This window comes from Salvelinus namaycush, chromosome 28 (assembly GCF_016432855.1).
Source record: "Salvelinus namaycush isolate Seneca chromosome 28, SaNama_1.0, whole genome shotgun sequence".
Taxonomy (NCBI): domain Eukaryota; kingdom Metazoa; phylum Chordata; class Actinopteri; order Salmoniformes; family Salmonidae; genus Salvelinus; species Salvelinus namaycush.
The window spans coordinates 3,856,547-3,878,666 of record NC_052334.1 but is presented as its reverse complement, the minus strand read 5'-3'; the positions used below and the strand labels follow the sequence as shown (position 1 = coordinate 3,878,666).

At 47.0% G+C, this 22,120-nt stretch overlaps 1 protein-coding gene across 1 annotated transcript in view; it reads left to right on the top strand.

Annotated features, from left to right (window-relative positions):
- LOC120022992 (N-lysine methyltransferase SMYD2-A-like) overlaps positions 1-22,120 on the top strand; it is a 56,340-nt gene that overhangs the window by 11,683 nt on the left and 22,537 nt on the right. The window contains exons 2-5 of the mRNA XM_038966943.1: positions 472-535; positions 13,337-13,447; positions 13,858-13,918; positions 21,025-21,149. Coding sequence (XP_038822871.1) covers positions 472-535; positions 13,337-13,447; positions 13,858-13,918; positions 21,025-21,149 — 361 coding nt within the window. The remainder of the gene's footprint in view (positions 1-471; positions 536-13,336; positions 13,448-13,857; positions 13,919-21,024; positions 21,150-22,120) is intronic.

Below are 22,120 nucleotides of genomic sequence, written 5' to 3'. Positions count from 1 at the left end.
ACACCGTGAGGCTGAGAGAGTGGAGCGGACACTGCTTTAGTTTGTTGTGAGGCTGAGAGAGTGCAGCGGACACTGCTTTAGTTTGTTGTGACACACCGCGAGGTTGAGAGAGTGGAGCGGACACTGCTTTAGTTTGTTGTGAGGCTGAGAGAGTGGAGCGGACACTACTTTAGTAGTGGCATTCCTGACTCTCTCTAGGACAGGCCTTTTATATGTAGCCGACACGGACACACACACCACAGCCTCACTTGTTTCTGGAGACATGCCCAGGTTTATTTATATATATAGAAAGTGACCTTTCTTTGCACCATCTGCCCTTAACAGAGAGATGGATGAGAACCCACACTAGAGTGTGTGTTTGAGTGAGAGCATAGGGTGTAGGTAATATCTTGCTATCCTTGATGTCTCGCTCATCTCAACTTTCAACAACAACATTTGACAACATTCTCTCTCTCCTCTCTCTCTCTGCAGGAGGGAAGGCCTCTCCAAATGTGGAAAGTGTAAACAAGCTTACTACTGTGAGATCGACTGCCAGGTATAGTGTGTTTGTGGTTACTATGCTTACTATATGACGGTGTATGAACAGTGTAATGTTGACCTGTAACATCCCCAGGATATCCGGTAATACAGGCACTGAAGACAAAGGGTGCTATTTTCAAACCCCACTGATCCTCTGAGAACCGAATGTTAGCAACGCTAACAAGTACATGTCAGCCTCCCAGGTGGCGCAGTGGTCTAGGGCACTGCATCGCAGCGCTAGCTGTGCCACCAGAGACTGGGTTCGCGCCCAGGCTCTGTCGCAGCCGGCCGCGACCGGGAGGTCCGTGGGGCGACGCACAATTGGCCTAGCGTCGTCCGGGTTAGGGAGGGTTTGGCCGGTAGGGATATCCTTGTCTCATCGCGCACTAGCGACTCCTGTGGCGGGCCGGGAGCAGTGCACGCTGAACAGGTCGCCAGGTATACGGTGTTTCCTCCGACACATTGGTGCGGCTGGCTTCCGGGTTGGAGGCGCGCTGTGTTAAGAAGCAGTGTGGCTTGGTTGGGTTGTGTTTCGGAGGACGCATGGCTTTCGACCTTCGTCTCTCCCGAGCCCGTACGGGAGTTGTAGCGATGAGACAAGATAGTAATTACTAGCAATTGGATACCACGAAAAGGGGGTAAAAAAAAACAAAAACTTGTACATGTCAAATCCCATAGCAAATGCTAACGAGCGCATTACCAACAATTTTTAGGACAATTTTTGCAGGACATCCCATCTCATAAAGTTATACAAGTAACAAAAAAATGCTACTCTCAGTTTGCTGCACGCCAAAAACAAAACTAATATTAGACCGCAAGGCTCTTGATCCAGGAGGAGATTCTCTGCTGTTACCAAGCAACATTTCATTTAGCGAGAAGCTAAGTACTTAACTAGATAGCTAGCTGGCTACAAAATTAGCAAACCTTAGCGTTTAGCATTTAGCACATTTTTAGGCATTTTTAAATTAGTTTTTTAAATGTGTTACAAACTTTGGTCCCATCCACTAGCTCAGTTGTTTCAGCTTTTTATTTTGTTACATTCTACACACATTTGATGTCGCCCCCCCCCCCCCCCCACAGTCCTTACATAGCAAGAATAAAGTCATTTGATATACATTACATCTGGATAGATAGTACTTATACATGCTACAATGTGTTTTTAACTATTATAGAACATGAGGTTTTGATCCAACACCTTAGCTACTCTGTCCATCCCACCTAGAACTGGAAACCGCCATTTTATGTTTTCCATGTGCTGTATATTTGTGCTGTGATGTTTCACATAAAATTCGGAACCTTTTCTAATCGCATATCTACAGATTGTAAAATAAGGATAAATATTTTTACTAATATTATTATTATATTGTTGTTTTGACTATGGCTTTTCAAATCTCCCAACAGTGGAGGGTTTATTTGAGATAAATGTAGTGATTTTTTTCCAGCCATGTGACCAGAAACAAGCTACAAAGGAGCGATACCAAAATAAGTGATCTAATGATTCTGTCTTTCCGAAGCAAAATCTGCTGAGATGGTTGTATGCCCCCCGTATACATAGCATTCTGTTTGTGGCAAGAAGTTTTGTATTTAAATAGAAAAACAAAACAAAAAATATCAAGATTTGTGTGTCAGTTCATAAAACATGTGCCACGGAATTGGCACATCGTAAATCTCTTCCCAACTATTTTGTAACCTGTATGGCGCCGCTGTCAGCGTTTTGGTCCTCAAGTAAAACTTACATTACATTTTTTTTGTGTGCCATTTTGATCTGTAAAAACAAACAAGTTCCTTCCCCTTCCTCTTGTCTCGTCCATGTTTGGGTTAATTCTGCAGTCAGTTGGTTGTAATTTTGGATAGAGCAAACATTTTCATATATTTTTGTTAATGCCACGTGACAACTCCACTTCTCCTATTCATAATATCATTCACAAAGATAATTCCTTTTTAAAACAATTTTATTACATTTGTAAAAAAATATATATAAATAATTTTTTTAACATTATTAATATTTTGAATCTTACCATTAATATTTGTTCTGTCTTTTCTGGAGGATGAAACTGTAATTGCAACCAGGCTTGTTTTGGAAAGGGCGATATTTAAAAAATGGTTCCGTATTCAATTAACTGAAAGTGAGAGGTTGTAATCTGGATGAAAGTATTTTGCTTCCTCTTTTGAAATAACATTTGGTGAATCATGGAAAAGTCCGTCATTTGTAACAAGTTTCTGTAAATTATTTCAGGTAGCTATGTTGAAGATTCAAAAATAATTTTCGCATTAAAAAAAAAAAAAAGTCTATATAATTTGCTTTATTTTTTATAATACACTGTTCAAAAAAATAAAGGGAACACTTAAACAACACAATGTAACTCCAAGTCAATCACGCTTCTGTGAAATCAAACTGTCCACTTAGGAAGCAACACTGATTGACAATAAATTTCACATGCTGTTGTGCAAAATGGAATAGACAACAGGTGGAAATTATAGGCAATTAGCAAGACACCCCCAATAAAGGAGTGGTTCTGCAGGTGGTGACCACAGACCACTCCTCAGTTCCTATGCTTCCTGGCTGATGTTTTGGTCACTTTTGAATGCTGGCGGTGCTTTCACTCTAGTGGTAGCATGAGATGGAGTCTACAACCCACACAAGTGGCTCAGGTAGTGCAGCTCATCCAGGATGGCACATCAATGCGAGCTGTGGCAAGAAGGTTTGCTGTGTCTGTCAGCGTAGTGTCCAGAGCATGGAGGCGCTACCAGGAGACAGGCCAGTACATCAGGAGACGTGGAGGAGGCTGTAGGAGGGCAACAACCCAGCAGCAGGACCGCTACCTCCGCCTTTGTGCAATGAGGAGCACTGCCAGAGCCCTGCAAAATGACCTCCAGCAGGCCACAAATGTAATTCTGCTTTGGAAGTTGATAAACTTGTATCCCCACTTTTGAGAGAATTGCCCTTGAATGTTTTGCCACACCTACTGGAGAGCTCTTCTTTGTCTCCACCCATTCAGCATCGTTCACATCCTCTTAAACCTTAGCCCCACCCATCTTTTTAAGGATTAAAATGTGCGCCCATGTGGTAAACGCATGCTATATCAAATCTAAGTTCATTTGTCACATTCAGAGGATACAAATGGTGTAAATGGTACACCTGAAGAAGTTACTTGTAATATCAAAAACAAAGTGTACAGATAAAAAATATTTAATAATTATTAGATAACGCTTACCCAACACACTTGTCTAAATTGATGGGTCATGTGAAGAACATGCTATAACCACCCCTCAGCCACATTTAACTAAGTGGACATGTACACATGTTCATGAAAAACAATAGACGGCCGTAATCACAGAGAGACACAGCAGGCTAATTTAATGGGTCACGTAATAATCCGTCGGAAGTGGAGTCTTTTGGGTGGGTAGGTAGGCGATAGTGCCCGCCAAATTCAGGGCATCAATGTTGTTGAGAAAAGTAGAAAAACTTTTGTAGTTCTTGATGGCTAACGTTATATCTTTCAAAGACGTTGCGGTAGACAGGACTATCAACACATACGGAAGAGCTCACGTTACAGAGCATGCTACATGGCACCAGAGTTGACCGCCCGGCCAAACTGAGAAATCGGGGGAAAAGGGCCTTGGTCAGGGATGCAGCTCTCCACCAATCAGGCCTTTAGAGTGGCCAGACGGAAGCCACTTCTCAGTAAAAGGCACATGACAGCCCGCTTGGAGTTTGCCAAAATGCATCTAAAGACTCTCCGACCATGAGAAACAAGATTCTCTGGTCTGATTGAACCAATCGTTCAGCGCACGCAAGGTCCCCCTGCTCAAGCCAGCGCATGTCCAGGCCCATCTGAAGTTTGCCAATGACCATCTGGATGATCCAGAGGAGGAATGGGAGAAGGTCATGTGGTCTGATGAGACAAAAATAGCGCTTTTTGGTCTAAACTCTACTCGCCGTGTTTGGAGGAAGAAGAAGGATGAGTACAACCCTGAGAACACCATCCCAACCGTGAAGCATGGAGGTGGAAACATCATTCTTTGGGGATGCTTTTCTGCAAAGGGGACAGGACGACTGCACCGTATTGAGGGGAGGATGGATGGGGCCATGTATCGCGAGATCTTGGCCAAAACCTCCTTCCCTCAGTAAGAGCATTGAAGATGGGTCGTGGCTGGGTCTTCCAGCATGACAACGACCCGAAACACACAGCCAGGGCAACTAAGGAGTGGCTCCGTAAGAAGCATCTCAAGGTCCTGGAGTGGCCTAGCCAGTCTCCAGACCTGAACCCAATAGAAAATCTTTGGAGGGAGCTGAAAGTCCGTATTGCCCAGCGACAGCCCCGAAACCTGAAGGATCTGGAGAAGGTCTGTATGGAGGAGTGGGCCAAAATCCCTGCTGCAGTGTGTGCAAACCTGGTCAAGAACTACAGGAAACGTATGATCTCTGTAATTGCAAACAAAGGTTTCTGTACCAAATATTAAGTTCTGCTTTTCTGATGTATCAAATACTTATGTCATGCAATAAAATGCAAATTAATTACTTAAAAATCATACAATGTGATTTTTCTGGATTTTGTTTTAGATTCCGTCTCTCACAGTTGAAGTGTACCTATGATAAAAATTACAGACCTCTACATGCTTTGTAAGTAGGAAAACCTGCAAAATCGGCAGTGTATCAAATACTTGTTCTGCCCACTGTATGTAAATGTGATATTTTTAAAATGTTTAATAAATTAGCAAAAATGTCAACCTGTTTTTGCTTTGTAATTATGGGTTGTTTGTGTGTAGATTGATTAGGTGGTAAAAAACAAACAATTTAATCCATTTTAGATTAAGGCTATATATAATATTTAGAAAAAAAGTCAAGGGGTCTGAATACTTTCTGAAAGCACTATGTTGTAATTCAATAAACAATTACAAATACTTGTGTTAATAGATCGTTTGAATTCAATAATGTTTTGCGTTTACTTTTTTCCTGAACCTAAATATGCTTCACTGCCCGTTAAATCTGAAACCTTGTCTAGTATGTATAATCCCCCATCAAAATATGAAACTACAGTGGGCCTGTTTACAGTGGGCCTGTTTACAGTGGGCCTGTTTACAGTGGGCCTGCTTACAGTGGGCCTGCTTACAGTGGGCCTGCTTACAGTGGGCCTGCTTACAGTGGGCCTGCTTACAGTGGTAGCCTACACACTTCAAAGCAAAAGATCCAACTGTCTGTTCCTCTGTTAAATTGTACTGTGTATTATAAGCTGCGCTCCCTATTGGATGCACAGAGCAAAATACTTGGAAATACTAGCCTCCCTGATTTGTTGTAGGCTAAAGCTTCTTCTGGAAGATGAACCAACGGCCAGAAAAGGTGGTGAGGAATTTTAAAAGTTTCAGTTTCAGGTTTTAATGTCACATGCACAAGCACAGTGAAATGCCTTTATGCAAACTCCAAACCTAACAATACAATAATCAATAGCGATATATTACTAGAAAAAAAACACAAGGAAAAAGAAATATGAAATACAACGTAAGTACATTCTGCAATGGTTATAAAAATAGCCTATGTATTCGAAATGAAATATTGTTTACTTGATGTTATTTCAGACGTCGACAAAAACACAAATGGGAATCTTCCGTTCTACCGCTGCGCTCCGGATCGAATAGAGAAAAAATACTTGAAGTAGTTTTATCTATTTTTCTACTGTAAAATGGGTTTCAACTAAATGAGAAGCTGGGAAGCTGTAGGGCCTGTACGCTACTTCTGGAGTATGAAACCATCCCAGTCAGAAAAAGGTGAGGAATTTATTCTGCAATGAAATGGATGCTTATGTCTAACTATTTTAGAGTGCAAAAAAAAAATGCAAGAAAATGGCTCTACTCACTAATGGTGAATGATTGCATCTTATCTTATTTACCTGTTGTTGTTGTAATGAATAAGCATGTGATCATTTTCACACTCGACTGCCTGCGTACGGTCTAAAGACCATAGAGCTAAACACACGCTCTCGTCAATTTTAGTTTTGATAAATTACAACTTTTTCCCTGAACTGGCGCATGTTTTGGGGTGTATTTTGTAAGTACACAACGTTTATAAATGAGGCCCCAGGGAAAGTGTGTGTGTTCCAGAGAAATGGATCCCCCTAAGGAAAGGTCATAGTGAACCCACACAACCAGTGTAACACAACTACTAGAGCTGCGTTCAACAGCACTGGGCCTTCCTCTGAAACAGCTGCGTTAAACAGCACTGGGCCTCCCTCTGAAACTAGAGCTGCGTTCAACAGCACTGGGCCTCCCTCTGAAACTAGAGCTGCGTTCAACAGCACTGGGCCTCCCTCTGAAACTAGAGCTGTGTTAAACAGCACTGGGCCTCCCTCTGAAACAGAGCTGTGTTCAACAGCACTGGGCCTCCCTCTGAAACAGAGCTGTGTTCAACAGCACTGGGCCTCCCTCTGAAACTAGAGCTGTGTTAAACAGCACTGGGCCTCCCTCTGAAACAGAGCTGCGTTCAACAGCACTGGGCCTTCCTCTGAAACTAGAGCTGCGTTCAACAGCACTGGGCCTCCCTCTGAAACTAGAGCTGTGTTCAACAGCACTGGGCCTCCCTCTGAAACTAGAGCTGTGTTTAAACAGCACTGGGCCTCCCTCTGAAACAGAGCTGTGTTAAACAGCACTGGGCCTCCCTCTGAAACTAGAGCTGTGTTCAACAGCACTGGGCCTCCCTCTGAAACAGAGCTGTGTTCAACAGCACTGGGCCTTCCTCTGAAACTAGAGCTGCGTTCAACAGCACTGGGCCTTCCTCTGAAACTAGAGCTGTGTTAAACAGCACTGGGCCTCCCTCTGAAACAGAGCTGCGTTCAACAGCACTGGGCCTTCCTCTGAAACTAGAGCTGCGTTCAACAGCACTGGGCCTCCCTCTGAAACTAGAGCTGTGTTAAACAGCACTGGGCCTCCCTCTGAAACAGAGCTGTGTTAAACAGCACTGGGCCTCCCTCTGAAACTAGAGCTGTGTTCAACAGCACTGGGCCTCCCTCTGAAACTAGAGCTGCGTTCAACAGCACTGGGCCTCCCTCTGAAACTAGAGCTGTGTTCAACAGCACTGGGCCTCCCTCTGAAACAGAACTGTGTTCAACAACACTGGTCCTCCCTCTGAAACTAGAGCTGCGTTCAACAGCACTGGGCCTCCCTCTGAAACTAGAGCTGCGTTCAACAGCACTGGGCCTCCCTCTGAAACTAGAGCTGCGTTCAACAGCACTGGGCCTCCCTCTGAAACTAGAGCTGTGTTCAACAGCACTGGGCCTCCCTCTGAAACAGAACTGTGTTCAACAACACTGGTCCTCCCTCTGAAACTAGAGCTGCGTTCAACAGCACTGGGCCTCCCTCTGAAACTAGAGCTGCGTTCAACAGCACTGGGCCTCCCTCTGAAACAGAGCTGTGTTAAACAGCACTGGGCCTCCCTCTGAAACTAGAGCTGTGTTCAACAGCACTGGGCCTCCCTCTGAAACAGAACTGTGTTCAACAACACTGGTCCTCCCTCTGAAACTAGAGCTGCGTTCAACAGCACTGGGCCTCCCTCTGAAACTAGAGCTGCGTTCAACAGCACTGGGCCTCCCTCTGAAACAGAGCTGTGTTAAACAGCACTGGGCCTCCCTCTGAAACAGAGCTGTGTTAAACAGCACTGGGCCTCCCTCTGAAACAGAGCTGTGTTAAACAGCACTGGGCCTCCCTCTGAAACTAGAGCTGTGTTCAACAGCACTGGGCCTCCCTCTGAAACTAGAGCTGTGTTCAACAGCACTGGGCCTCCCTCTGAAACCAGAGCTGTGTTAAACAGCACTGGGCCTCCCTCTGAAACCAGAGCTGTGTTAAACAGCACTGGGCCTCCCTCTGAAACTAGAGCTGTGTTCAACAGCACTGGGCCTTCCTCTGAAACTAGAGCTGTGTTAAACAGCACTGGGCCTCCCTCTGAAACAACATCATGGCCCATGGCTGTGTTCAATAACCCTGTAGGACAGGGCTAGGCAACCCAGTTCCTGGAGTGCTGCAGGTATACTGAACAAAAATATAAACGCAATATGCAACAATTTCAAAGATTTTACTGAGTTACATTTCATATAAGGAAATCAGTCAATTGAAATACTTTAATTTGGTCCTAATCTATGGATTTCACATGACTGGGAATACAGATATGCTTCTGTTGGTCACAGATACCTTAAAAAAAGGTAGGGGTGTGGATCAGAAAACCAGTCAGTATCTGGTGTGACCACCATTTGCCTCATGCACCGTGAACACATCTCCTTCGCATAGAGTTGATCAGGCTGTTGATTGTGGCCTGTGGAATGTTGTCCCACTCCTCTTTAATGGCTGTGTGAAGTTGCTGGATATTGGCGGGAACTGGAAAACGCTGTCCTATACGTCAATCCAGAGCATCCCAAACATGCTCAATGGTTAACATTTTGGTGAATATGCAGGCCATGGAAGAACTGGGAAATGTTCAGCTTCCAGGAATTGTGTAGAGATGATAGCGACGTGGTGTCGTGCATTATAATGCTGAAATAACACGAGGTGATGGCGGCGGATGAATGGCACGACAATGGACCTCAGGATCTCGTCACGGTATCTCTATGCATTCAAACTGCGATAGATAAAGTGCAATTGTGTTTGTTGTCCGTAGCTTAGGCCTGCCCATACCATAACCCCGCCACCATGGGGCACTCTGTTCACAACATTAACATCAGCAAGCCTCTCCCCCACACGACTCCATACACGCTATCTTGCCGGGATTCATCCGTGAAGAGCACACTTCTCTAGCATGCCAGTGGACATCGAAGGTGAGCAATTTTCCCAATGAAGTCAGTTACGACATCAAACTGCAGTCAGATCAAGACCCTGGTGAGGACAACGAGCATACAGATGAGCTTGTGCAGAAATTCTTTGGTTGTGCAAACCGAGTTTCATCAGCTTTCCAGGTGGCTGGTCTCTGACGATCCCACAGGTGAAGAAGCCGGATGTGGAGGTCCTGGGCTGGCGTGGTTACACGTGGTCTGCGGTTGTGAGGCCGGTTGGACGTACTGCCAAATTCTCTAAAACAACGGAGGCGGCTTATGGTAGAGAAAGGAACATCAAATGATCTGGCAACAGCTCTGGTGGACATTCCTGCAGTCAGCATGCCAATTGCACGCTCCCTCAAAACTTGAGACATCTGTGGCATTGTGTTGTGACAAAAGTGCACATTTGAATGGCCTTTTATTGTCCCCAGCACAAGGTGCACCTGTGTAATGATCATGAGTCACTACACTATCAACAATTAGTATAATCAACTGTCAATTACTATGTTTTCATTCTGAATAGTCGTTAGCTCTGGAGCTGCAAAAACCCAAATGACTTCAAGGCCACAAATAGTTAATTGTTTTATTTACTAGACTAAGTTGATAATTAGGTAGTTAAAAGATACGATATCAAGACCGGATACAACACAGCTATTGAGGTGAGAGGCTCCGCAGATCACTATGAAAGGGCTTCTGGGCAAATACAACAACACAGGACTTCTGCCAATGATATGATCTTATTCATAAAAAGATCGAATGGGAGAGGACTATGTCAACACAGGCTTTTACAACCCCGAAACTATAGAGATCACCAACCAGGAATAGACATGAACTAGGATACCAATTAACATCCGATGTTGACAGTGCCGGGGATAGTATTGATAGTGGGTTTGTAAATTAGACTTGCCATCTTACGATACTCATTGACATCCACCACTTTACACAATCACAGCGCCACTTTCAGAGGAAATGAATAATGTACTAGGTGTATATTACTTGTATGTCGGTGTTGCCTCTGTTCTCAGTCCAGGAAAGTAATGTCTTTTACAGCTTTTCCCCTGCAGTGAATTCTTCCTCTGATCCCAGCCCCGGGATGGATTGTAAAAACTTAATCGGTTAGTCTTGAATTCTAACAGTGCATTCCACAAGATCTCCCCTGGGATGATCTCTGTCTGAGTCGGGAAAGTCGATGAGTGGGTGGTTTCCAAGGAGATGTAGGTCTGCCCCCCCATCCCCGGTCTCAGAAAGAATCGCATGGTTTATCCATGTTTAGCGGAGATCTGTGTATGAAGTGTCATGGGGGAAAAAGCATCTAAAGACGCACTTAGCCGTCGGGGTGGCCTGAGGCGGGCGTTGGCGTGGCCTGAGGCGGGCGTTGGCGTGGCCTGAGGCGGGCGTTGGCGTGGCCTGAGGCGGGCGCCGGGGTGGCCTGAGGCGGGCGCCGGGGTGGCCTGAGGCGGGCGCCGGGGTGGCCTGAGGCGGGCGCCGGGGTGGCCTGAGGCGGGCGCCGGGGTGGCCTGAGGCGGGCGCCGGGGTGGCCTGAGGCGGGCGCCGGGGTGGCCTGAGGCGGGCGCCGGCGTGGCCTGAGGCGGGCGCCGGCGTGGCCTGAGGCGGGCGTTAGATTTACCAGGGTTTTCAAGTGCTACATTTAATAACGATGGTTTCGGGGGAAATAGCTTGGAGGTTTAACGATGCTCCTACGAAGGTTTTAACGATTAACTTGGCCTTAAGATGCTTTTGGGAAACCTGGCCCACCGCTCTCCAACCCTGTTCCTGGAGAGCTACCCTCCTGTAGGTGTTCATTCCAACCTTAATCTAGTTCACCTGATCCTAATAATAAGCTGGTTGATAAGATGAACCAGGTTAGTTACAACTAGGGTTGGAGTGAACTAGAGGTCGGCCGATTATGATTTTTCAATGACGATACCGATTTATTGGAGGACCAAAAAAGCCGATACCAATTAATCGGTCGATTTTAAAAACAATAAAAATAATTAAAAAACAATAATAAAAAAAAGTTAAAATGTTATTTATTTGTAATAATGACAATTACAACAATACTGAATGAACACTTATTTTAACTTAGTATAATACATCAATGAAATCTATTTAGCACAGCGAAGAGCTGCTGTCAAACGCACGAAAGTGCCGTTTGAATGAATGCTTACGAGCCTGCTGCTGCCTACCACTGCTCAGTCAGACTGCTCTATCAAATATCAAATCATAGACTTAATTATAACATAATAACACACAGAAATACGAGCCTTTGGTCATTGATATGGTCGAATCCGGAAACTATCATTTCGAAAACAAAACATTTATTATTTCAGTGAAATACGGAACCGCTTTGTTAGGAATAAATGGACTTCACACAGTTCGCAACGAGCCAGGCGGTCCAAACTGCTGCATATACCCTGACTGCTTGCACGGAACGCAAGAGAAGTGACACAATTTCCCTAACTATAAGAAATTCATGTTAGCAGGCAATATTAACTAAATATGCAGGTTTAAAAATATATACTTGTGTATTGATTTTAAAGAAAGGTTAGGTTTGGTGCTAAATCAAGTAGGCTGTGATTCGGTGAGAAATGAACAGGCACCGCATCGATTATATGCAACGCAGGACACGCTAGATAAACTAGTAATATCATCAACCATGTGTAGTTAACTAGTGATTATGTTAAGATTGATTTTTATAAGATAAGTTTCATGCTAGCTAGCAACTTACCTTGGCTTCTTGCTGCCCTCGCGTAACAGGTAGTCAGCCTGTCACGCAGGCTCCTCGTGGAGTGCAATGTAAGGCAGGTGGTTAGAGCGTTGGACTAGTAACCGGAAGGTTGCAAAAACGAATCCCCGAGCTGACAAGGTAAAAATCTGTCGTTCTGCCCCTGAACAAGGCAGTTAACCCACTGTTCCCCGGTAGGCCGTCATTGAAAATAAGAATGTGTTCTTAACTGACTTGCCTAGTTAAAATAAAGGTGTAAAAAAACAACATCTGTGTCCAAAAATACCGATTTCTGATTGTTATGAAAACTTGAAATCGGCCCCAATTATTCGGCCATTTCGATTAATCGGTCGACCTCTAGAGTGAACACCTACAGGAGGGTTTCTCTCCAGGAACAGGGTTGGAGTTAAAACCTACAGGAGGGTATCTCTCCTGGAACAGGGTTGGAGTTAAAACCTACAGGAGGGTTTCTCTCCAGGAACAGGGTTGGAGTTAAAACCTACAGGAGGGTTTCTCTCCAGGAACAGGGTTGGAGTTAAAACCTACAGGAGGGTCTCTCTCCAGGAACAGGGATTGAGTTAAAACCTACAGGAGGGTTTCTCTCCAGGAACAGGGATTGAGTTAAAACCTACAGGAGGGTATCTCTCCAGGAACAGGGTTGGAGTTAAAACCTACAGGAGGGTTTCTCTCCAGGAACAGGGTTGGAGTGAAAACCTACAGGAGGGTATCTCTCCAGGAACAGGGTTGGAGTTAAAACCTACAGGAGGATATCTCTCCAGGAACAGGGTTGGAGTTAAAACCTACAGGAGGGTTTCTCTCCAGGAACAGGGTTGGAGTTAAAACCTACAGGAGGGTATCTCTCCAGGAACAGGGTTGGAGTTAAAACCTACAGGAGGGTCTCTCTCCAGGAACAGGGTTGGAGTGAAAACCTACAGGAGGGTATCTCTCCAGGAACAGGTGTAGGGTAAAGGTTGTGGATTTGATTCCAGAGTAGGCCATATATACTGAAGAAGTCTGGATAACAGCTTCTGCTAAAATATAATAATAATAATTAGAACAGCATTTAGGAATATGCGAATCAGACAAGAAATAGTTCCGGTGGTTGCCATGACGATCTATATTGCCTCTGGCTCTCTGTCAGAAAGCGTTTTGAATAGATAGTAGTTTGTTTGCCAAGGCAAGGGGGCACACATCAGATGGCTTGCCTGCAGACTCGTGTTCTGTGTCCTTGAGTAAAGCACGTCTCTAATATATTCTGTCTGCCTCTTTACACACACACACACCTGTGTACCTGTAGAAGGGAGACTGGCCGATGCACAAGTTGGAGTGTACAGCCATGTGTTCCTATGGGGAAAACTGGTGTCCGTCAGAGACCGTCAGATTGGTGGCCAGGATCATCATGAAACAGGTGGGTGGGTATGTATGTGTGTTGGTGGATGGGTGTGTGGGTGGGTTGGTGGATGTGTGGGTTGGTGGGTGGGTTGGTGGGTGGGTGGGTGGGTTGGTGGGTGGGTGGGGTGGTGGATGGGTGTGTGTGTGGGTGGGTGGGTTGGTGGGTGGGTGGGTTGGTGGGTGGGTGGGTGGGGTGGTGGATGGGTGGGTTGGTGGGTTGGTTGGTGGGTGGGTGGGGTGGTGGATGGGGTGGTGGATGGGTGTGTGGGTGGGTGGGTGGGTTGGTGGGTGGGTGGGTGGGTGGGTGGGTGGGTGTGTGGGTTGGTGGGTGGGTGGGTGGGTGGGTGGGTGGGTGTGGGTGTGTGGGTGGGGGTGTGTGGATCTATTCCCCCTAAATGTCTTCTGCTTTGTCTGTGTCTTCTCCAGAAAGTCACAACGGAACGGACGCAGTCAGAGAGGCTGTTACTCCTCAGCGAGTTTGAAGCCCGTAAGTACACAGATTAGACACATAGTACTAAAACTCCCCAAAGGGTTTTCAGAAAACCCAAGTTGAAAGATTCCCGGAATCATGAGGGAATAAACAGGAATTCCAGAGTGTTCCAACCGCGATTTCTGGAAAACCAGGGAATTTGGGGGAAATTCCCAGAATACACCTCACATAGTACATACAGTTGAAGTCGGAAGTTTAACATACACCTTAGCCAAATACATTTAAAAAAAAATAATCTCACAATTCCTGACATTTAATCCTAGTAAAAATTCCCTGTTTTAGGTCAGTTAGGATCACCACTTTATTTTAAAGAATGTGAAATGTCTGAATAATAGTAGAGAGAATGATTTATTTATTTCAGCTTTTATTTATTTCATCACATTCCCAGTGGGTTAGAAGTTTACATACACTCAATTTGTATTTGGTAGCATTGCCTTGAAATTGTTTAACTTGAGTCCAATCTTTCGGGTAGCCTTCCACAAGCTTCCCACAATAAGTTGGGTGAATTTTGGCCCATTCCTCCTGACAGAGCTGGTGTAACTGAGTCAGGTTTGTAGGCCTCCTTGCTCGCACATGCTTTTTCAGTTCTGCCCACAAATGTTCTATAGGACTGAGGTCAGGGCTTTGTGATGGCCACTCCAATACCTTGACTTTGTTGTCCTTAATTAATTTTGCCACAACTTTGGAAGTATGCTTGGGGTCATTGTCCATTTGGAAGACCCATTTGCAACCAAGCTTTAACTTTCTGACCGATGTCTTGAGATTTTGCTTCAATATATCCACATAACTTTCCTCCCTCATGATGCCATCTATTTTGTGAAGTGCACCAGTCCCTCCTGCAGCAAAGCACCCCCCCAACATGATGCTGCCACCCCCGTGCTTCACGGTTGGGATGGTATTCTTCGGCTTGCAAGCATCCCCCTTTTTCCTCCAAACATAACGATGGTCATTATGGCCAACAGTTCTATTTTTGTTTCATCAGACCAGAGGACATTTCTCCAAAAAGTATGATCTTTGTCCCCATGTGCAGTTGCAAACCGTAGTCTGGCTTTTTTTAATGGAGGTTTTGAAGCAGTGGCTTCTTCCTTGAGCGGCCTTTCAGGTTATGTCGATATTGGACTTGTTTTACTGTGGGTCTAGATACTTTTTTTTTGTACCTGTTTCCTCCAGCATCTTCACAAGGTCCTTTGCTGCTGTTCTGGGATTGATTTGCACTTTCCGCACCAAAGTACGCTCATCTCTAGGACACAGAACGAGTCTCCTTCCTGAGCGGTATGACGGCTGCGTGGTCCCATGGTGTTTATACTTGCGTACTATTGTTTGTACAGATGAACATGGTACCTTCAGGCATTTGGAAATTGCTCCCAAGGATGAACCAGACTTGTGAAGGTCTACAATTTATTTTCTGAGGTCTTGGCTTATTTCTTTTGATTTTCCCATGATGTCAAGCAAAGAGGCACTGAGTTTGAAGGTAGGCCTTGAAATATATCCACAGGTACACCTCCAATTGACTCAAATGATGTCAATTAGCCTATCAGAAGCTTCTAAAGCCATGACATAATTTTCTGGAATGTTCCAAGCTGTTCAAAAGCACAGTCAACTTAGTGTATGTAAATTTCTGACCCACTGGAATTGTGATACAGGTAATTAATTATAAGTGAAATAATCTGTCTGTAAACAATTGTTGGAGAAGTTACGTGTGTCATGCACAAAGTAGATGTCCTAACCGACTTGCCAAGAAATTTATGGAGTGGTTGAAAAACTAGTTTTAATGACTCCAACCTAAGTGTATGTGAACTTCCGACTTCAACTGTATGTCACACTATGTTGAGGTAAAAATCGGAGCATAATGCTTGTATAGATGTCATCAAATGTTATTGGTCACATGGTTAGCAGATGTTAATGCGAGTGTTGCGAAATGCTTGTGCTTCTAGTTCCCGACAATGCAGTAATATCTAGCAAGTTCCCCAACAAATATGTAATACACACAAATCTGAAAGGGGTGAATGAGAATATGTACATATAAATATATGGATGAGCAATGGCCGAGCGGCATAGTCAAGGTGCAATAGATACAGTATATACATTTATGAGTAATGTCAGAAATGTCAACATTGTTAAAGTGGCCAGTGATTGGGTCTCAATGTAGGCAGCAGCCTCTCTGAGTTAGTGATTGCTGTTTGATGTGACGTACAGGAGAACTAGAGCTAGTCACGTGGTGTGACCTGCAGTCGAACTAGAGCTAGTCACGTGGTGTGACCTGTGGTAGAACTAGAGCTAGTCACGTGGTGTGACCTGCGGTAGAACTAGAGCTAGTCACGTGGTGTGACCTGCGGTAGAACTAGAGCTAGTCACGTGGTGTGACCTGCGGTAGAACTAGAGCTAGTCACGTGGTGTGACCTGCGGTAGAACTAGAGCTAGTCACGTGGTGTGACCTGCGGTAGAACTAGAGCTAGTCACGTGGTGTGACCTGCGGTAGAACTAGAGCTAGTCACGTGGTGTGACCTGCGGTAGAACTAGAGCTAGTCACGTGGTGTGACCTGCGGTAGAACTAGAGCTAGTCACGTGGTGTGACCTGCGGTAGAACTAGAGCTAGTCACGTGGTGTGACCTGCGGTAGAACTAGAGCTAGTCACGTGGTGTGACCTGCGGTAGAACTAGAGCTAGTCACGTGGTGTGACCTGCGGTAGAACTAGAGCTAGTCACGTGGTGTGACCTGCGGTAGAACTAGAGCTAGTCACGTGGTGTGACCTGCGGTCGAACTAGAGCTAGTCACGTGGTGTGACCTGCGGTCGAACTAGAGCTAGTCACGTGGTGTGACCTGCGGTAGAACTAGAGCTAGTCACGTGGTGTGACCTGCGGTAGAACTAGAGCTAGTCACGTGGTGTGACCTGCGGTAGAACTAGAGCTAGTCACGTGGTGTGACCTGCGGTAGAACTAGAGCTAGTCACGTGGTGTGACCTGCGGTAGAACTAGAGCTAGTCACGTGGTGTGACCTGCGGTAGAACTAGAGCTAGTCACGTGGTGTGACCTGCGGTAGAACTAGAGCTAGTCACGTGGTGTGACCTGCGGTAGAACTAGAGCTAGTCACGTGGTGTGACCTGCGGTAGAACTAGAGCTAGTCACGTGGTGTGACCTGCGGTAGAACTAGAGCTAGTCACGTGGTGTGACCTGCGGTCGAACTAGAGCTAGTCACGTGGTGTGACCTGCGGTCGAACTAGAGCTAGTCACGTGGTGTGACCTGCGGTCGAACTAGAGCTAGTCACGTGGTGTGACCTGCGGTCGAACTAGAGCTAGTCACGTGGTGTGACCTGCGGTCGAACTAGAGCTAGTCACGTGGTGTGACCTGCGGTCGAACTAGAGCTAGACCTGCAGTAGAACTATTAATAGATGATCTATAGTACAGGCTCGCTGCCAAATGAGGAAGGAGAGGACACACACACACACACACACGCACACTTGTATCCTGGCCTGTACATACTGAGAGAGCGGAGGACAGGCAGAGTCTGTGTTGGACTGGACCAACATGGAGGAGGCCTCTCCGTTCCTCTAGTCTAGCTGTACATAGAGTTGGAGGCCTGTAGGGTTTCTGCTCAGACAACAGGCTGCTGGCATATATCATGACCCCTCACACCAGTCACATGGCCTAGCAGGTGCACAGCCTCCAGCCCCCCATTCCAAGAACGTATCCCCCCTGACTGATGGCAGCACGTAGCTAAAAGAACTGAACCACAGAACTGGTAGTGCTTTAGGCTGGCTCAGCAGACTTCTAGGTTCTCACAGCTCTGTCTGTCTGTCCTAGCCTGGCTGTCTGTCTGTCTGTCCTAGCCTGTCTGTCTGTCTGTACTAGCCTGTCTGTCTGTCCTAGCCTGTCTGTCTGTCTGTCCTAGCCTGGCTGGCTGTCTGTCTGTCTGTCCTAGCCTGGCTGGCTGTCTGTCCTAGCCTGGCTGTCTGTCTGTCCTAGCCTGGCTGGCTGTCTGTCCTAGCCTGGCTGTCTGTCTGTCCTAGTCTGGCTGTCTGTCTGTCCTAGCCTGGCTGTCTGTCTGTTATAGCCTGGCAGTCTGTCTGTTATAGCCTGGCTGTCTGTCTGTCCTAGCCTGGCTGTCTGTCTGTCCTAGCCTGGCTGTCTGTCTGTCCTAGCCTGGCTGTCTGTCTGTCCTAGCCTGTCTCTGTCCTAGCCTGTCTCTGTCCTAGCCTGTCTCTGTCCTAGCCTGTCTCTGTCCTAGCCTGTCTGCCTGTCTGTATTTCCTAGCCTGTCTGTCCTAGCCTGGCTGTCTGTCCTAGCCTGGCTGCCTCTCTGTCCTAGCCTGTCTCTGTCCTAGCCTGTCTGTCTGTCCTAGCCTGTCTCTGTCCTAGCCTGTCTGCCTGTCTGTCTGTCCTAGCCTGTCTGTTTCTTACCAACACCTTCTGGAATTGTCACTACATTTACATTGAAGTCCTTCATCAAATCAAAGTTTATTTGTCACGTGCGCTGAATACAACAGGTAAGGTAGACCTTACAGTGAAATGCTTACTTACAGGCTCTAACCAATAGTGCAGGCTCTGATCCAGAGGGACTTTATGCCGACAGCAATGTAGTTGACAAGAGCCCAGCCAGATCTGGATCCAGGCTAGTCTAGGTCTGTCCTCATTGTGCCAACAAGAAAACATCTGACTCATGTTGTGTTCTAGACGACTAAAGTACACTGAACACAAGATATAAACCAAACAATTTCAAAGATTTTACTGAGTTACAGTTCATATAAGGAAATCTGTCAATTTTTTTAAATAAATTCATTAGGCCCTAATCTATGGATTTCACATGACTGGGAATACAGATATGCATCTTGTTGGTCACAGATACCTAAAAACAAAGGTAGGGGCGTGGATCAGAAAACCAGTCAGTATCTGGTGTGACCATCATTTGCCTCATGCAGCGTGAACACACCTCCTTCACATAGAGTTGATCAGGCTGTTGATTGTGGCCCGTGGAATGTTGTCCCACTCCTCTTCAATATGCTGTGCGAAGTTTCTGGATATTGGTGGGAACTGGAACACGCTGGTGTACACGTCGATCCAGAGCATTCCAAACATGCTCATTAGGTGACATGTCTGGTGAGTATGCAGGCCATGGAAGAACTGGGACATTTTCATCTTCCAGGAATTGTGTACAGATCCTTGTAACATGGGGCTGTGTATTATCATGCTGAAACATGAGGTGATGGCGGTGGATGAATGACACAACAATGGTCCTCAGGATCTCGTCAGGGTATCTCTATGCATTCAAATTGCCATCGATAAAATGAAATTATGTTCATTGTTTATAGCTTATGCCTGCCCATACCATAACCCCACCACCACCATGGAGCACTCTGTTCACAACGTTGACATCAGCAAACCTCTCTCATAAACAACTCCATACACGCTGTCTGCCATCTGCCCGGTACAGTTCAAACCAGGATTCATCCATGAAGAGCACACTTCAGTGTGCCAGTGGCCATCAGAGGTGAGCATTTACACACTGAAGTCGGTTACAACGCTGAACTACAGTCAGCTCAAGACCCTGGGGAGGACAACGAACACGCAGATGAGCTTCCCTGAGACGTTCCTGAGAGTTTGTGCAGAAATTCTTCAGTTGCGCAAACCCACAGTTTCATCAGCTGTCCGGGTGGCTGGTCTCAGTCGATCCCGCAGGTGAAGAAGCCGTATGTGGAGGTCCTGGGCTGGCGTGATTACACGTGGTCTGCGGTTGTAAGGCCGGTTGGACGTACTGCCAAATTCTCTAAAACAACGTTGGAGGTGGCTTATGGTAGAGAAATTAACATTCAATTCTCTGTGAACAGTTGTGGTGGACATTCCTGAGGTCAGCATGCCAATTGCACGCTCCCTCAAAACTTGTGACATCTGTGGCATTGTGTTGTGTGACAAAACTGCACACTTTTTAAAGTGGCCTTTTATTGTCCCCAGCACAAGGTGCACCTGTGTAATGACCATGCTGTTTAATCAGCTTCTTGATATGCGACACCTGTCAGGTGGATGGATTATCTTGACAAATTAGAAATGCTCACAAACAGGGATGTAAAGAAATCTGTGCACAAACATTTGAGCGAAATAAGCTTTTTGTACATATGGAACAATTTTGGGATCTTTTATTTCAGCTCATGAAACATGGGACCAACACTTTACATGTAGAGTTTATATTGTTGTTCAGTGTATGACCTGAAATAGGAAGATTAATGTTTCTCTGCCTCTCCTTCCCCTCCACCACCTCCTCTCTCCCCTTTCTCTCTCCTTCCCCTCCACCACCTCCTCTCTCCCCTTTCTCTCTTCTTCCCCTCCACCACCTCCTCTCTCCCCTTTCTCTCTCCTTCCCCTCCACCACCTCCTCTCTCCCCTTTCTCTCTCCTTCCCCTCCACCACCCTCTCTTTCCCCTTTCTCTCTCCTTCCCCTCCACCTCCTCTCTTTCCCCTTTCTCTCTCCTTCCCCTCCATCTCCTCTCTCTCCCCTTTCTCTCTCCTTCCCCTCCACCTCCTCTCTCTCCCCTTTCTCTCTCCTTCCCCTCCACCTCCTCTCTCTCCCCTTTCTCTCTCCTCCCCCACCTCCTCTCTCCCCTTTCTCTCTCCTCCCCCACCTCCTCTCTCCCCTTTCTCTCTCCTCCCCCACCTCCTCTCTCCCCTTTCTCTCTCCTCCCCCACCTCCTCTCTCCCCTTTCTCTCTCCTCCCCCACCTCCTCTCTCCCCTTTCTCTCTCCTCCCCCACCTCCTCTCTCCCCTTTCCCTCTCCTCCCCCACCTCCTCTCTCCCCTTTCTCTCTCCTCCCCCACCTCCTCTCTCCCCTTTCTCTCTCCTTCCCCTCCACCACCACCTCCTCTCTCCTCTTTCTCTCCTCCCCCTCCACCACCTCCTCTCTCCCCTCTCTTCTTCCCCTCCACCTCCTCTCTCTCCCCTTTCTCTCTCCTCCCCCTCCACCACCTCCTCTCTCCCCTTTCTCTCTCCTTCCCCTCCACCACCTCCTCTCTCCCCTTTCTCTCTCCTTCCCCTCCACCACCTCCTCTCTCCCCTCTCCCCTTTCTCTCTCCTCCCCCTCCACCACCTCCTCTCTCCCCTCTCCCCTTTCTCTCTCAGACCTGGATAAGTTGGACAGTGAGAAGAATGAGATGAACCAGACAGATATAGCAGCACTGCATCATTTCTACTCTAAACACATAGACTTCCCTGATGACCAAACCCTCACTGTGCTCTTTGGACAGGTAAGGAGGATAGGATCTAGTTTTTATACATCTATGTTACAGCAGCTCTGCATCATCACTACTGCTGTGGTCACAGTCACGGGTAGCCTGGCTGACGCGACTCACGCGGTGCACGGGTAGCCTGGCTGACGCGACTCACGCGGTCCACGGGTAGCCTGGCTGACGCGACTCACGCGGTCCACGGGTAGCCTGGCTGACGCGACTCACGCGGTGCACGGGTAGCCTGGCTGACGCGACTCACGGTTGATACGGGTAGCCTGGCTGACGCGACTCACGCGGTCCACGGGTAGCCTGGCTGACGCGACTCACGCGGTGCACGGGTAGCCTGGCTGATGCGACTCACGCGGTCCACGGGTAGCCTGGCTGACGCGACTCACGCGGTCCACGGGTAGCCTGGCTGATGCGACTCACGCGGTCCACGGGTAGCCTGGCTGACGCGACTCACGCGGTGCACGGGTAGCCTGGCTGACGCGACTCACGCGGTCCACGGGTAGCCTGGCTGACGCGACTCACGCGGTGCACGGGTAGCCTGGCTGATGCGACTCACGCGGTCCACGGGTAGCCTGGCTGACGCGACTCACGTGGTCCACGGGTAGCCTGGCTGACGCGACTCACGTGGTCCACGGGTAGCCTGGCTGACGCGACTCACGCGGTGCACGGGTAGCCTGGCTGGAGAGCTGTGACACACTGATCTGGACAGGAGGCTGTTGTAAATGCAGATATTCAAACTGAAATGAACCGATCTTTGATTAGTTCTCTCAACATGTTTTTTCTTTCCTGCGGGTTAGACCTTTGGATTGTGTGTGTGGTTGTCTATGTTGGCGGTTTGGATTGTGTGTGTGTGGTTGTCTATGTTGGCGGTTTGGATTGTGTGTGTGTGGTTGTCTATGTTGGTGGTTTGGATTGTGTGTGTGGTTGTCTATGTTGGTGGTTTGGATTGTGTGTGTGTGGTTGTCTATGTTGGCGGTTTG